Here is a 14,617-nt window from a genome sequence, read left to right on the forward strand (position 1 = left end):
GGGTCTTAACCCCTTTGAACCTCAATTTTCTGTTAAATGGGTTCCATAGCATATACTGAGGCTCACTGAAGGTTTTGGACGGGACACAGCTACATTGGGTGGCACCCAGCAGTTCTCCAGAAAGAGCAGCCTCCATTGTGACTGACAAGTTGGTAGGGTGCTACCATCCCGGCAGGGACACCTGGTGGTAGTCCCTGGGCAGGTCTGCCCCCAGGTTGGCTGCTGCCTCCAGGCCCACGCAGGAAGAATCCACAGGCCTTAGTCACAAGCCAGGTCAAGCAGGTGCAGGGAGCAGCAGGCAGAGCCAGGCACACTGTTGTGCCGGCCACACCTGGTCCAGGGGACCTCGCCCCACTCCTCACTGGAAATGAAGCATTTGAGGGGAAGCCTGCCCAAGGTGGCCCCAGGCCTCCCTGGCGGGGGACAGTGTTAAGGCAGCCTATACGCTGAGTGGGGCCTTTGGGGCCCCAGGTCTCAGGGAGAACCACCACACGCCACCTCGCAGGCTCGAGGCTACTCTGAACTGTGTCCAGGGTGCTGCCTCTGTCTGTCCACAGAGAACAGTCCTTCTGTCCCTTTTGAAAATCACATGCTCCCTTCCTAGTTGGGTTCTGCCGTGTCGGTGGGTTTGCTTCCGGAGGGACGTCTGGTGTGACCTGACACGGTCCTTCCGGAGGGACGTCGGTGTGACCTGACACGGTCCTTCCGGAGGGACGTCGGTGTGACCTGACACGGTCCTTCCGGAGGGACGTCGGTGTGACCTGACACGGTCCTTCCGGAGGGACGTCCCTGTGACCTGACACGGTCCTTCCGGAGGGACGTCAGGTGTGACCTGACACGGTCCTTCCGGAGGGACGTCCCTGTGACCTGACACGGTCCTTCCCGAGGGACGTCGGTGTGACCTGACACGGTCCTTCCCGAGGGACGTCCCTGTGACCTGACACGGTCCTTCCGGAGGGACGTCGGTGTGACCTGACACGGTCCTTCCGGAGGACGTCCGGTGTGACCTGACACGGTCCTTCCGGAGGGACGTCCCTGTGACCTGACACGGTCCTTCCGGAGGGATGTCCCTGTGACCTGACACGGTCCTTCCGGAGGGACGTCCCTGCGACCTGACACGGTCCTTCTGGAGGGACGTCGGTGTGACCTGACACGGTCCTTCCGGAGGGACGTCCGGTGTGACTTGATACGGGCTTACCAGCTTTACTGAGGCCCGGCTGACACGCTGTCGCTGCTCTCAGGCCCCCAACAGAACAGAAGTCAGGCCACCCCAGGCAGGGCAGGTGTGGACACTCACACACAGGCCTTGCAGCTACCCTTCCTCCCAGAGGCCACCCCGCTGTCCTGCCCCTGGGAGATTCCGGACAGGCCGCGCCACATCCCAGCTATCTCCTGCTCCCCTGAGGGTCTGTGGCCTCCGAGTGCAGCCGGGACCCCAACGGGGCCGGGCTGGGGGACCCAGGCTGGAAACCACCGCAGGCAGGACAGACCCTCCCGTCGACTCACGAAAGCCAGAAGCTTTTGTGAGCTTTCCGTCACAAGTTTTAAATGTTCAATTTTTTATAACTTTTCAACTGGAATATGTAATAAACATGGAGGAAAAAAAGAAGGCACCTTAGCTGAAATTCCCTTCAAACAAGGAGGGACCGCACAAAGCTGGTTCCTAGGCCTCAGCAGACATTCCAGCACGTCTTCACCGCGGGGTGCGAGTTACTGTCCCAAAGCCAAAGCGGGTGGCGGAGTGGGAGGGCTCCGACCAGGCCGCGGCTGGCGCCCAGGCCTCCCTCTCCGCCCAGGCCTCCCTCTCCGCGCCCCCCACTGCCCGCTGGTCCCTACGAGTGCATCGCAGCCCGCGGTGGGCTGCGACTCCAGAGCGCCCAGCCTGCGAGGTCCCGGCCTTTCCTCCCGCGGGGCGCCGGCGAGCGGGCCCTGGGGAGGAGGGGACCCGGGCCCAGAGGCGCCGGCCGCAGCGCGCTCCGGGCCCCAGGAGTGCCGCCCACACCTCGGCTCCACGACCCCAGTCGGCCCCGCGCCTCTGAGGGCGACCATCGCTCCCAGCCCGCGGCTGCCCGCCTCCGAGCTGCCGCGCCTCCGCCCCCGCGCCCCGCGCCGGCCAGGCCCCAGGCGCTCCGGGGGTGGGGCCAAGGCTCGGCGCGGCCGGCGACGGCAAGAGGCGCCGCGGGGGCGGGCCGGGGGCGGGGCGGCCGGGGCGGGGCGCGGCGGACTGCGGAGACGCGGCGGCGCGCGGGGCGGCGCAGAGCGTTCTCGGCGCCGAGCGGAGCGGGCCGGTGCGGGGGGCGCGGGCGCGCGGTGCTGGCTGGGGCCCGAGCGGGCCGAGCGGGAGCCGAGCGGGAGCCGAGCCCGGGCAGCTGGGGCCGGGCGGGAGCAGCCATGGCGTCGCGGAGGGCCGCGGCCCGCGCCGCTGTGGGCGGCCTGGGCGCCGAGTAGCCGGGCCGGGCCGGAGCGCGGGCGGCGGCGGAGGCAGCTGCGCCCGCGCCCCCCGCCCTCCCAGGCCCCGTGCCCCGCGCCCGGGCCCCGGCGATGGTGACACATGCGGCGGCGGCGCGCCGGCGGCAGGACCATGGTTGAGCACGCCAGCAAGTTCGTGCTGGTGGTGGCGGGCTCGGTGTGCTTCATGCTCATCCTGTACCAGTACGCGGGCCCGGGGCTGAGCCTGGGCGCGCCCGGCGGCCGCGCGCCGCCCGACGACCTGGACCTGTTCCCCACGCCTGACCCGCACTACGAGAAAAAGTACTACTTCCCGGTGCGCGAGCTGGAGCGCTCGCTTCGCTTCGACATGAAGGGCGACGACGTGATCGTCTTCCTGCACATCCAGAAGACGGGCGGCACCACCTTCGGCCGCCACCTCGTGCAGAACGTGCGCCTCGAGGTGCCCTGCGACTGCCGGCCGGGCCAGAAGAAGTGCACCTGCTACCGGCCCAACCGCCGCGAGACATGGCTCTTCTCCCGCTTCTCCACGGGCTGGAGCTGCGGGCTGCACGCCGACTGGACCGAGCTCACCAACTGCGTGCCTGGCGTGCTGGACCGCCGCGACCCCGCCGCGCTGCGCACCCCGAGGTGAGCGCCCGCCGCGGGGGAGCGCCGTTGGGCCAGGGTGGTGGGGTCCTCGCGAGCTACTGGGCCCCCGAGCCACGTCCCCTCTGCTTCCCCCACCCCCACCCGCCCTCCTCTCCTGTCCTTTTGGGACCCCCTCTCACTACAGCCCCTACAGACTTGCCGTGTGCCAGAGGCTCCTGGGTCGTCTCTTCTGGCCGGCTGACACCTTTGCTCTCTGACCTCGCTTGCACCTCTTGCTTCTCTTGACCCACCACCGGCCTGGCTGCGCACTGCCCGGGTTTCCTCCTGGGTCACTGCCCACTGGGTGCCTCATCTGCTGTATCCCGTGAGATCTGGCCCACAGGCCTCAGGGGGCTGCCATCAGGGAAGCGAATCCCTGCGTGTGTGTAGCCCACCGGGAGTGTGTGCTTCCCCGAGGTGTTCCAATACTGAAAGTGGAAGTGAGAGTAGTGACATGTCTCTCTCCCTGCACCTGTGGTGCCCCAGCTCTGGGGTCCCAGCCTGCTAGCCTGCCTTGGGGGCAGGAGGAGCTGCTAGGGAAGGGGTTTGGCTCTGCCTGCCTGTGTGTGTGTGCAGGTAGAACAAAGGCCGAGTGACCTGGGGCTGGGGGCAGGGAGGAGGCAGTGCTGCCTGTCCTCCCCTGTGGGCCTAGCAGCGAACCCTTCCAGGTACAAGCTTGCCTTGAAAAAAGAACAAAAGCCAGACAATTGGGGCTGGCTTCTCCTGGAACCCACCAGCCAGGTGGGGGGAGCTGAGCTGGTAGAGGGGCACCTGTGCAGCCAAACACCTACCTGGGCGTTCCCCATGTCCCCCAAGTCTGTGGGGGTTGAGCAGCGCAGAGCTAACCTGCGTGTGGACGCTGGCATGGAGGAGGTGCCAGGGCAGGTCTCCTAGGAAGTAGTTTGTAGCAGAGCCTGGGGCGTTGCTGGGTTTCCAGCAGTTAAAGTTGAGATTATTCTCATCCTGTTCCTGTTGGTGTTCTCCAGTCCTGCAGCGGCCCCTTGCAGGGCCTTCTCCCTGGAAGGCTGGGTAGAGAGAGCAGGAGCAGGTCTTCTTGACTGCCTTTTGTTTTTCTTCCACGTTTGCCTGAGGACTGAATTTGCAGACAGGCTGGGGGTGGGCGAGTCTGGGCCACTGTGGGGGTGTTGGCCTGCACTCAGGTCAGCAGGCGCAGGCTCTGAGGTGTGTTGGGGTAGCCTCAGTGGCCCAGCCAGCCTGGAGCTGACCCGAGCCATGGCACGGCTCCTGCACAGCCGCAGATTCTTGTCCATGGTCTTTCTCAGGCTGTCAGGAAATCAGGGTCCTGGAGTTGGGGGGATCTTCCCACTTTCCTTTGCTGTGCCCTCCTGCCCCCCACACACACAGCAGCTCCCGGCCTGGGAAGTGATGTTCTCGGTCCCTTTTAGGCCACGCTCCACAGCTCCACACTTGGCAGTCACAGAGCTGCCTGTCTAGGGCCCTTGAAGCATTGCTTCCGGCCCAGCACTCGGTCTGCTCTGTACAGATGAGCCTTCCCGCTACAGAACACAGCCCCACCCGCCCCACCCGCCCCCACGGTCCAGCGGCCTGTGCTAGACTGACTTGGGCCTAGGGACCAAAGCCACACCCCCACCCACCCTTCTGCCAACCAGGGCTGTAGGCTCCCAGAGCTGGGCACTGACTGACCCCAAGAAACCCAAGAGGGTACCTCCCTGCCCACAGGAAGTGGGGGTGTCTGCCTGAGGGGATTAGTGTGGAAGCCCCAGAGGGGGAACATGCCAAAGAGGCCAGAGCCTTTGAAGCGGGCTTGCATGGTGGAGGCAACCTCAGTCCTGGACTATAGTTAAGATGCTCTTCGTGCAGCTGGGCCTCCCTGTGGGTCCCCAGTGTGAAAGGTCCCTGGCCTCCTTTCTCCAGAGTTTTGTCAACCAGAGCAAGAGCCCCAGCCACCCTCATAGCCAGGAATGGAAGGACCTGGCAAGGCAGACAGACTACAGGGGCTACACAAGGGAGGCCCTGGCACCCTCTGCCCAGGGAGCATGTGTGGGGCAAGAGTGGAAGACACAGATGCCTCATGCTGCAATGGGCCACCCCCCACTCAGCCTGGAAACTGCTGCCTCAGCAGCAAGCGGGCTGCCTGAGGGAGGGGCTTCCAGGACGCTCAGGAGGCCCCCTCTGTCACCAACCAGGCAGGTGACAGTACCCTGCCCTCCGCTCCCTTCATTTCTGTTCTAGGCACTAGATAGATTGCTTTTTTAATGAGCTTCCTTGGAGGCCAGGGTAATCTTGGCTTTGTGTGTTTAAAGCGGGGCTGCACCTTGCTCCACCTACTGAGGACTCCCCCACCCCCTGCCCACACCCAGGCTGGAGCTGGGCCCCAGTGGGATGCCTGGTGTCAAGTGGCTCCTGGTGTCAGGAGGTTCAGATGTCACCCTGTCTGCCTCTGTCCTGCCCTCCCCAGGGCTGTGTGGGTGTTGGAGTGACCACCTGGCTGCTGAGCTGAGGAGGGGGTGGGCCTGGCTCTGCAGGGGGCCCTGAAGCCCTCTGGGGACCAGAACCCTCTCCTCCTCCTCTTTCTGTCCTGCCTGCCTGTCCCTAGGCAGGCTAAACTCTCCACCAAGCCGCTTCTAGCCCCTGGCGGCAGTGTCTGCGGTTTTTGAGGGCCTAGGAAGGTGGGGGGCCTGTGCAGCGGGGAAGTGCTCGCCACTGCATGGCGCCAGCCGGGGCTGCTTCCAGCTGGACATACGTTCTGGTGACAAACAGAGATGGCTTTCAGCGTCTTCCCGGAACATGGTTTGGAACTTCTGGTGGCTGTTAATGCTTCCTGACTTGGTAGAGAGGAACAGGTGTATGAGCAAAGTATTGGCAGGTCCCCATTTGGTCCTGTGTCCGCTGAGGGACCTGCCTCATCTTCAGACATCAGCCGGGTTACTTGTAAGCCCGCCCAGGAAGGATGGCTCACTGGCGGGCCTTGGAGAGGTGTGACTGCCTGCAGGCAGCAGCCAGGTGGCCCACTGTTACCAAGGGTCGCTCTGATTGGAATGTCTCAGCACCACACAATCCAGTGTCATCTCCAAAGGTCCGGATGGTGCTCCTGGAGCCAGAACGTCCCTCCTTCCTCTCCCTGCCAGCAACACAAGAGGAGACACGGTGAAGATCCTGCCTGGGGGCCCTGAAATCATGGAGGCTTCATTTGGGGCCACAGAGGCCATTTAGGGCCCAAGTGTGGCTTCTAGGCCACCTTGCCTGAGGTCCTGGGCTCAGCCCTTGTCCTCCCCACAGCAGGGCCCCTCTGGTGGACTCCCGGCCTCTGGGATGTTGCCCTGCAAAGACTGTCTTTCCTGAACAAGGGAGGGAACCCAGGAGCTCTGGCGTGGCGGTGTGCCCTCTCTGTGCCTGCAGCATCGTCTTTGTGTGCCCTCCCCTCCCTCTGTGATCCTGAAGTCTTCTGAGGCTTCAAAACCTGCCTGGGGCTGAGCACAAGCTGCAGGCCTCCCCGTCCCCCACGGTCCTGCCGCCCTTCTTCTCACTTCAGTCTCCACTCAGAACCCCTCCTCCAGGAAGCCTTCCCTGGCCTGTGTTCCGGGGCTCCCCTGCTGCCTTAGGTGCCCTTAACTGTCCTCCCGTCTGCCACCCCGGCACCTGCAGGGAGCCTTGGCACTGGCCGCAGCCCAGTGCTGAGTGGGTGCTGCACTGTCATATTTTCCTCCTGGTCCCATGGCTTGTCCAGGATCTGGGCTCTGTGTGTCAGGTTCACGGCCTCGGCCTCCAGTGCCGACTGTTCCCCGAGAGCCTCAGCTCCTCCGCGGGCCGTGCCAGCGGTGGCAGGCTTGGAGCAGAGCATTTCTGAGACAGCGGTTTCTGTGGCACACGATTTCCAACTTTCCTTCATAATTACTTTCTTCTTTGAGATCAAGGGACAAAACCCATGTCCTTGAGGTAGGGACAGATGTGACCCAGAGCATGTGACTAGGCCGGCGAACAGGACTGGGGGACCTGGCAGGGGTGTACCACAGCCTGCATTGCCTGGAGAGGCCTTTGGTGGAGACAAGAAGGGAATCTGAGGTCAAAATGTTCCAAATTAGGTTTCCACCAAAACCAAAACCAAAAAGAAACTCTTCTTTTTAAGCAGATACACGAGAAGGCAAACTCATGAATGGTTTACTGACAGAGTCATTTTAGGTGGTTGTCTTGCCTGTGAGGTCACCTCTGCCATGTCACTTAAGTTGTCTCTAAGCACCAGAGGACCCGCCAGGCCACGGCCTCCTATCCTAGGCACTTTGCATGTAAAACCTGGTCGTGCGGAGCCGTGGTGTGGCAGGTGGCTCTGCCCTGGGGCCTTGTCGTCTTCTGGGTCAGAGAGCCCTTTCCCAGGGGCACAGTGTCCCCTGGCCCTGCAGCCGGTGAAGCCCTGCCATCCCTGGAGCCAGTCCTGGTGTCTTCCCCAGAGGGAGGCTCGGCTGCCATGCAGGGGGGGCGGGGGGGGGGGCCTGGCTGTGGTCAGCGGCCACATTGCAGCTGGAGTCCTCCAATGTCCAGTAGCAATGGGAAGAGAAGGGGCCTGGCTTTATCGTGGACACAGGGCAGCGTCTTTTCCTTTCACACCCCCCTCTTTTGTTGTTGTTTTAATAACTGTTGGGCAGATGAGTAGGAGGAAGGTATGAGACCCAGGGAAAAAAGAAAATTCCTTTCATTTCCCATGCATAGTTTTTCCATTATAATGAAAGCCGTAGTACAGATACACCATAAATGTTGCTTCATGTCATTAAAATCTTAATGTTTTAGTGGCTGCAGACGCTGCCCGCCCTGGGTGCACCCTAGCTGGCCCTGGTGGTGGGGCGTGCAGGCTTCGGTTTGTCTTCCGTAAGGAATGCTGCGGTGTACGTCCTTCTATGTAAATATTTTGCACGGCTCTCATTTCCTAGGAAATTCCTAGGAGTGGAATCTCTGAGTTGAATAGTCTGAACATTTTAATGCTCTCAATATAGATGTTAAATTACTTTTCAGAACGCCTACACCTTACATGTTCACACCGGTGGTGTTTGTGTGCCCATCTCAGCGGCACCCTCGCTGGTTTCGAATCTTATTGTGGGTTTAAAAGAAGTTGACCTTCTTAAATCAGAAAAAAGTGCCAATCTAGTGGCTTTCATTGCAAAGTCTTGCCTGACCAGTGTGCCCTTGGGAAGACCCATCATTTAGTGGGGTTGGGAGTGGCCATGTCCCTGTCACCCAGGTGCTTCCCACCTGCTCGCAGATGGCTCATGTCACTGCTGCTGAGTGCAGGGTGCACCTCCCAGGGGCCTGGGGTCCCAGCAAGAGAGGGGAGGGGCACTCAGTGGATCCCTGGCATGGGTTATCTCCATTGGCCCTCAGCACCCCACGGGGCAGGTGTGTGACGATTGGCCACATTTTCCACACAAGGAATTTGGAGACCTTGTCAGAGTCCCTCAGCCTGGGCAGCCAACAGCTGGCATTTGGACGTCCGTCTGTCCTGAGGGCTGCGTGCCTCCTGCCCCTGCCCAGTTGGGAAGACTGTCCATGGGCAAGAAGGATCGCCACCAGTCACACCAGCAGATTCAGAACACGCCGGCTTCCGACATCTGGGTAGACGCAGGCAGTTTCGCCCGTGGACCTGTGACACTGAGTTTGCTGGAAACATCTGGCAGCCTTGCCCAAGAGCAGCAGGACAGGAATCCGCATGCGTGCTCGTGGCTGTGGAAAGGTAGTGCGGCCAAGGTCTGCTGAGAGATACTCCTAGCACAGTGTGGCCAGCACCTTCTGCTCCCCCCACCCCTCCGCCGGGATTGGGTTGTCCTCGGTGGTCCTCAGGGCCTGGAGCCACCGATGTCAGCGCCGCCCGGGAGACGGTGTGTGAGTGTGTGCGGGCAAAGGCGGGTCCAGCCTCCGCCTCTCTGTTCTTGTATCCATTCTCTGCCTCAGGGAGTGATGGGGGCTGAGAGGTGGGGAGCCGGGGTGCCCCGCCCCCCTCTCCCTCTCTGAGTGCCCTCACTGTCCCATTGAACCCCGCCCTCTGTGAAAGAGTGCAGGGTGTTTCCAGACTTCAGCCACCACAAAGGCAGCTCTGAGGGCCGGGGCTTGGCTGCCCTCACCTGGTGCTGGCATGCAGCGGGTCAGTTGGGTTTAAAGAGGGAGAAGCCGTGCCTTGAGGGGCAGTTGTGGTTTGGGGGGCCAGTTACGGCAGAAACCGGGCAGGCAATGCAGGCCACCACCTGCCGAGGTGGTTTCAGGGCAAGCTGCTTTCCCTTGCCTTGAGGGCCACACGGCAGGTAGTAGGTGAGGTGGTGTGACCTGTGTCTGCAAAACAGTTTTTGTCTGTTAAGACTCTTGTTCTTGCCTTTTGGGGAACTTAGTTGGCTCTTTCTCTTCTTGTTATTATTCTGTTGTCTGCATTGGGGGTTTTTTTTTGGAGGGGGGGATGTTATGCTCAAGAAAAAGTCTGGAGCCCCAGGGACTGAGGTGCTACCCCAGCCATGGTGACAGGACCATGCAAGCATGGTGACAGCAAGAGGTGTGGCCTGCAACACCTGAGAGGGTGGAGAAGCCTCCTACACACATGGGTTTGCAGGATGAATAGGAGTATAAATAGGAAATAGTACTCTGGAACCACAGTTAGGTTTCAGACATGTCATCTGAGACCCACAGCCAGTCACAGGGACAAATGGCAGCAAGCGAGGGCAGTGGGGACAGACAGCGTGAGAGCAGAGGGGCAGACAGAGGCCGGGGTATTAATGTCCCAGCTGCCCCTGAATGTAGGCCTGTCACATTCTGGCTATGGGACTTGTGGTCTGAGCTCTGTTCCTCCCTAGGTAAAGTGTCCCCTTCCTGGTATGGCATTGTCCCAAGTCCCCAGCTTACAGGGGCTGTGATTTCGGGAAAACATGGCATGCCATGCACATACCCACATCCAGAATCCTGGACTGCCCGACCCGAGTGGACACTGTTGGAGGACATTCAGGGCCAGCTGCATGGGCCAAGGGAGGAGCAGCCACTGGAGACCACACGCATCCTCCTCAAGACTTGCTCTGGCTGGGGCGTATTTTCCTTGATGAGGGACAGCTCCTATCCCCCTGCTGCCCCTGTGGAGGACCCTCCAGGTCAGCTCTGGCGCTGCTGGGACCTTTGCTGAGGATGCACCCCCAGAGCCTATTCCCGCAGCACTGCCAGCTTGTACCTCTACCCGAGGCTCCCTCCAGGTGGCTGGACTGTTTGGAGGCCCCCCAGCCCTGGCTGTGAGTCCATTCCTCCATTCCCTTGGCCAGCACCCTGGGTCTGGGCCCCTGCTCTCCGAGGGATGCCTGCTGGAGCAACACACCCCAAGTTCCACAGGGCTCACTCAGGAGCTCTGGGGTCCTCTGTAGACAGGCCCCGAGGCTCCAGTGGAGGGTGTAGAACACACAGGGACTCACCTGCCTGCTCAGGCCTCAGGCGTGTCCTGGGATGGGTTTCTTCTGGAAAGCACAGCTGGGAATCCAAGGAGGAGAGAGGAATCCCCTAAGCAGCCTCTCCTACCTTGTGTCCCATGGGTCCAGGTGAACATCTGCCCGAGCCTCAGTTTCCCCATCTCTAAAATGGAGGTGTCAGTATGCCATTTGGTTCTGTACAGGAACTGGTGACCTATTACCCAGGACCTTTTCTGACCACCACCCCCCCACCGTGGTCCCTCTGGCCCCAGGTTGTGTCCATGTGTGTGGGAGCCATGGCCACTCGTCACCTGGTATAATCTCACAGTCCAGTGGGGCCCACTTCCTCACGTGCACACGGGCTGTCTGCGGCTGTCACCAGTGGCATGAGGCTGCTTCAGCGAGAGGTGGCTCCGATGGCCTGCACCTGGCCCGACTTTGTGGCATGCATGTGATCATCACAGATGCTTCCGATTGTTTACATGGGGCTCATTAAAAGGCCCGACGGGGCACATCAGAGCAAGTCAGTAATTGATGGGAAAGACAGTAACTGCAGAGATTAAAACTCTGGAGTTGATTGTTTACAGAGCTGTAGAGTCCACAGAGGTCGGTGGCCGTGGTGACCCGCCCTGTAGGTCATGGGCAGCAGCTAGGGCTGGTATCTCCCTGTAACGGGCCTCCTGGTGAGGGCCAGGCCTGGACCTTGTCCTTGAGCACCCAGGCTGGGCCTAGGAGGGCTCTGCGCAATCAGCCCAGGCAAACGTCTGAATGTCAGAGCCTTGGAGTCAGCCCAGCCTGGGTGCCACTCGGGCCCTGCTCCCGCCTGGAGAGGCTGGGAACACTTTGCGCCTCGCTGTCTTACCTGCTCGTGCACCAGTGGGAGGCCAGGGCCCAGTGGAGTCAGCTTGGTAAGGCCCACTCTGCACTCTGCAGCAGGTGGGGACAGAAGTCTCCATGGGCACCTGGCAGGGAGGAGGCGGCCAGGGGGAAAGTGGCCCAAGGCAGATGGGAGAGCAGGGCTGGGGCTGGGCGGTGGGGTGGGACATAGCCAGGGCCTGTCCTGGAGCAAGGGAAGGGGCCCAGGCCTGGAGCCGGAGCAGTTGGGTAGAATCCCTGCCAGGCCTCTCACAAGCTCTGCGACTTCTGTGCCTCACACTCCCCATCTGTAAAAAGGACTGACAGTGCTGCCCCAGAGTGGCACTTGGAGTTGTACCTGCAGTTGTACTTCGGGCTCTTTCCACAAGAGGCTGCAGTATATCCCTCTGCTCTCATTCCTACTATGAACTGGCCTGCCCAGTAGGACCCTCCCCCAAAGCAGCAGGAGTCTGGGCAGCCCAGGCCCTTATCTGGGGCCCCCACGGCACCTTGTGAGGTGATAGGGCACCTTGTGAGGTGATAGCCTGGGACGTGCTATGCTTTGGCTGCGGGGGTCACCTCCTCACGTGGGCTGTAGCCTTGGAGCCTCCCACTGCTTCCTGTCTGTGCCCACTTGATAGAAGGGTGTTGCCCCCAGGATCTCCACACAGCCCCTTTCTGGCCAGCAGCCGGATGGGGAGACAGTGCATGTCAGTGCTGGCCCGTCTGAGAGCCTCTGCGCCCAACCGAGAGGAGCTCCAGGTCGAGGGAGGAGGCATGAGTGCCACGTGACACTGGCCCTGCAGAGAGGCCCCACCTGGCCGTGCCCCAGGCTTTGTCCCTCCCTGACCCTGTCAGGGTGAGCCAGGCTAGTCAGCCCCACAGGGTGTCTTCAGGGGGCTGACCTGGCAGCCTCGTAGGGCTTTCACCTCCGTTCCCACTGTAGGCTCAGAGCGTGGTGCTGGGCGCAGGTGAAGCCCACATCCCTGCCACCCCCGTCGCCATGGGCCTACATTTCACGTGTTTCTATACTTTCTTTTATACTCGCTGCAGGCATGTGTATTCCTTAAAACATACCATTGCCTTTTTGATGTTACAAACTTTCTAGAACCTGTATCAAACTGTACTTAGCCTTCTGTGACTTGCTGTCTTCACTCAGCCTTGTTTTTGAGATTTATCCCTGTTGGTCCCTGACGTGCATATTTAATCTGTTGACTGCCGGACTTTGCATCAAAGTTGTCTAGACGTGTCTCTTCCTCCCCCGGCTTTGTTCTGCAGCTATGAGGGGTGTTTCGCTGTGGCTGTCCCAGTCTGGAGGTGACGATGCTGTTTGCACACAGTCCTTGTGTGTCCCTGGGAGAGGGTCAGAGGGTGGTCCAGCCTCCGTCCAGAGTGGCTGCCCACCCATGCCATGCCTGCGGTTCTCCATTGTTTAGCCTTGCCACTTTGTCACTTTTGCCAGGCGAGTAGGCAGGAAATGGGACCCCAGTGGTCCTAGTGCTCGTTTCTCTGACAGCGAGATGGCATCTTACTCTGTGTTTATTGGACACTGAAGTCTCCTCCGCCGGTTACCTTTTCATGTCTTCAGCCTGTGTTTTCCCCTACAGGGTTGTCTGTCCTTTTCATATGGTTTATGAGGCTTCTTTATGGGTCCTGGTGCCAAGTCCCGTGGGCGATGTGCTCTGCAGGTCTCTCGCACCGCAGGGCTTGCAGAGGCAAGACCCAGCTGCCAGGGGGACGTGTTTGGGGCAGCATCTCCCTCTGAGATGCAGCTGTAAAGGCTCACACGTAAATATTTACGTCTCTGGACGTTGGCATCTATGGGAAATCGGGACCTGCAAGCATCGAGGTTTTGAGTTTGCGTCACCATGGCAAGAGGAGGTGGGGGGGTCCTCCTGGAGCCGTGCGCTGGGGTGTGGGGCCTGGGCCTGCGCTTTCTCTGGAATCCTGGCTCTCGTTCCTCAGCTGGGAAGGCTTTGCAGCAGCGCGACCAAGTCCCCCAGCCAGACCACAGCCCGCAGGAAGACGCAGCAGCGTGGGGTGTCGCTGTCGCATAGGGGTGCTGCTGGGGTACAGAGGCAGCAGTCTGGGAGCAGAGGGGCTGTGACTGACTGCCATCCTCACTTCATGCCAGGTGCCCTCATTCAAACCTCACCAGCAGGGGCCTTGTTTTGCAGATGAGTAAACTGAGGCTCAGAGAGCCTAAATAACTTGCCACCTGAGGTCACCAGTGACAGAACTGGGATTCACATGCAGGCCTGTGGCTCCAGGGTTTCCTCTAACCCCTCCCCAGTGACAAGGGGCAGGCAGGTCTCTGCCTAGAAGGGGAGCCAGGAGCCAGCCAGGGCGTGGGACTCGTGTCCGCGGCACTGCCTGTGGCGGTGGAATGCAGTATGGCTGCTCTGTGGGGGACTTGCCAGGGAGCTCAGGACAGTGTGGGGGTCCTGGGGGAGGTCCCTAGTGACCACTGGCCCACACTCCTCAGAGCTCAGCCAAATGAATGGACGCACGGCCAGAACAGCCAAGTCTCTGAGTCTGACCCATCAGCTCCCCTGAGAGAGTAGGGGCTGGTGGTCAGGGGAGCCAGAACAGATCGTCTCCGGGGGGGTTGGAGGTGTCTGAGGTCACTTGTAAGGAGAGGCCTTGCCCAGGCACGAGCCAGGGAGAGGGTGGGCCGTAGAATGAGAGCAGTTTGGACCCTGCTTGGAGAACAAAGGCCTCAGCCAATTGGGCCCAAGCCCTTGCCACAGCCCTCTTCCCTTCCTTCCCACCCAGCCTGCGGCAGCCCCCAGGTTCCAGTTGGAGGGGCTCAGCCCCCGCTCCTGCCTCTGTCCCCTCCTGGCCCGCAGGAAGGCGTGCAAGCCTGTCTGGGCAGTTGGCTTTGCTCACACAAGTCCAAACAGGGCTGCTCCTGGGCTGCCTCCCGAGTCACGCTTCAGGCACCCGGCGCGGGCCTGTTGGGAGGCCAGTCCTGCAAGGAGAGGTTTTCCTTTGCTTTCCTGGAAGCAGGGCTGGCACCATGCCTAGTGGAGAAGATCGTTTGTGTAAAATAGAGGGTGTTCAGGTTTCAGCCAAGTGGGTAAAAGGCAGGTAGAGGGATCGGGGCGGGGGCTGTGCCAGGACAGGAGCAAACCCCATTTTTCAAGCAGTTGGGTTGAGGGGGACCCGGCAGGCAGCACACCAGCTCAGTCAGGCCGGCAGAGGATGGAGCGCCCCAGAACAGGAGAGCCAGCTGGGCCCCGCGACCTGTGGCGCCTTTCTTCAGGCTGGTCCTGCAGCACGGG

General features: G+C 61.0%; 1 protein-coding gene across 1 annotated transcript in view; it reads left to right on the top strand.

The window, feature by feature from the left end:
• Window positions 1-2,257: 2,257 nt before the first annotated feature.
• The window catches only part of HS6ST1 (heparan sulfate 6-O-sulfotransferase 1), a 46,902-nt gene continuing 34,542 nt past the window's right edge, over window positions 2,258-14,617 (top strand). The window contains exon 1 of the mRNA XM_012749994.3: window positions 2,258-3,078. Within this exon, the coding sequence (XP_012605448.1) occupies window positions 2,552-3,078 (527 nt within the window). The 5' untranslated portion in view covers window positions 2,258-2,551. The remainder of the gene's footprint in view (window positions 3,079-14,617) is intronic.

This window comes from Microcebus murinus, chromosome 8, assembly GCF_040939455.1.
Source record: "Microcebus murinus isolate Inina chromosome 8, M.murinus_Inina_mat1.0, whole genome shotgun sequence".
Taxonomy (NCBI): domain Eukaryota; kingdom Metazoa; phylum Chordata; class Mammalia; order Primates; family Cheirogaleidae; genus Microcebus; species Microcebus murinus.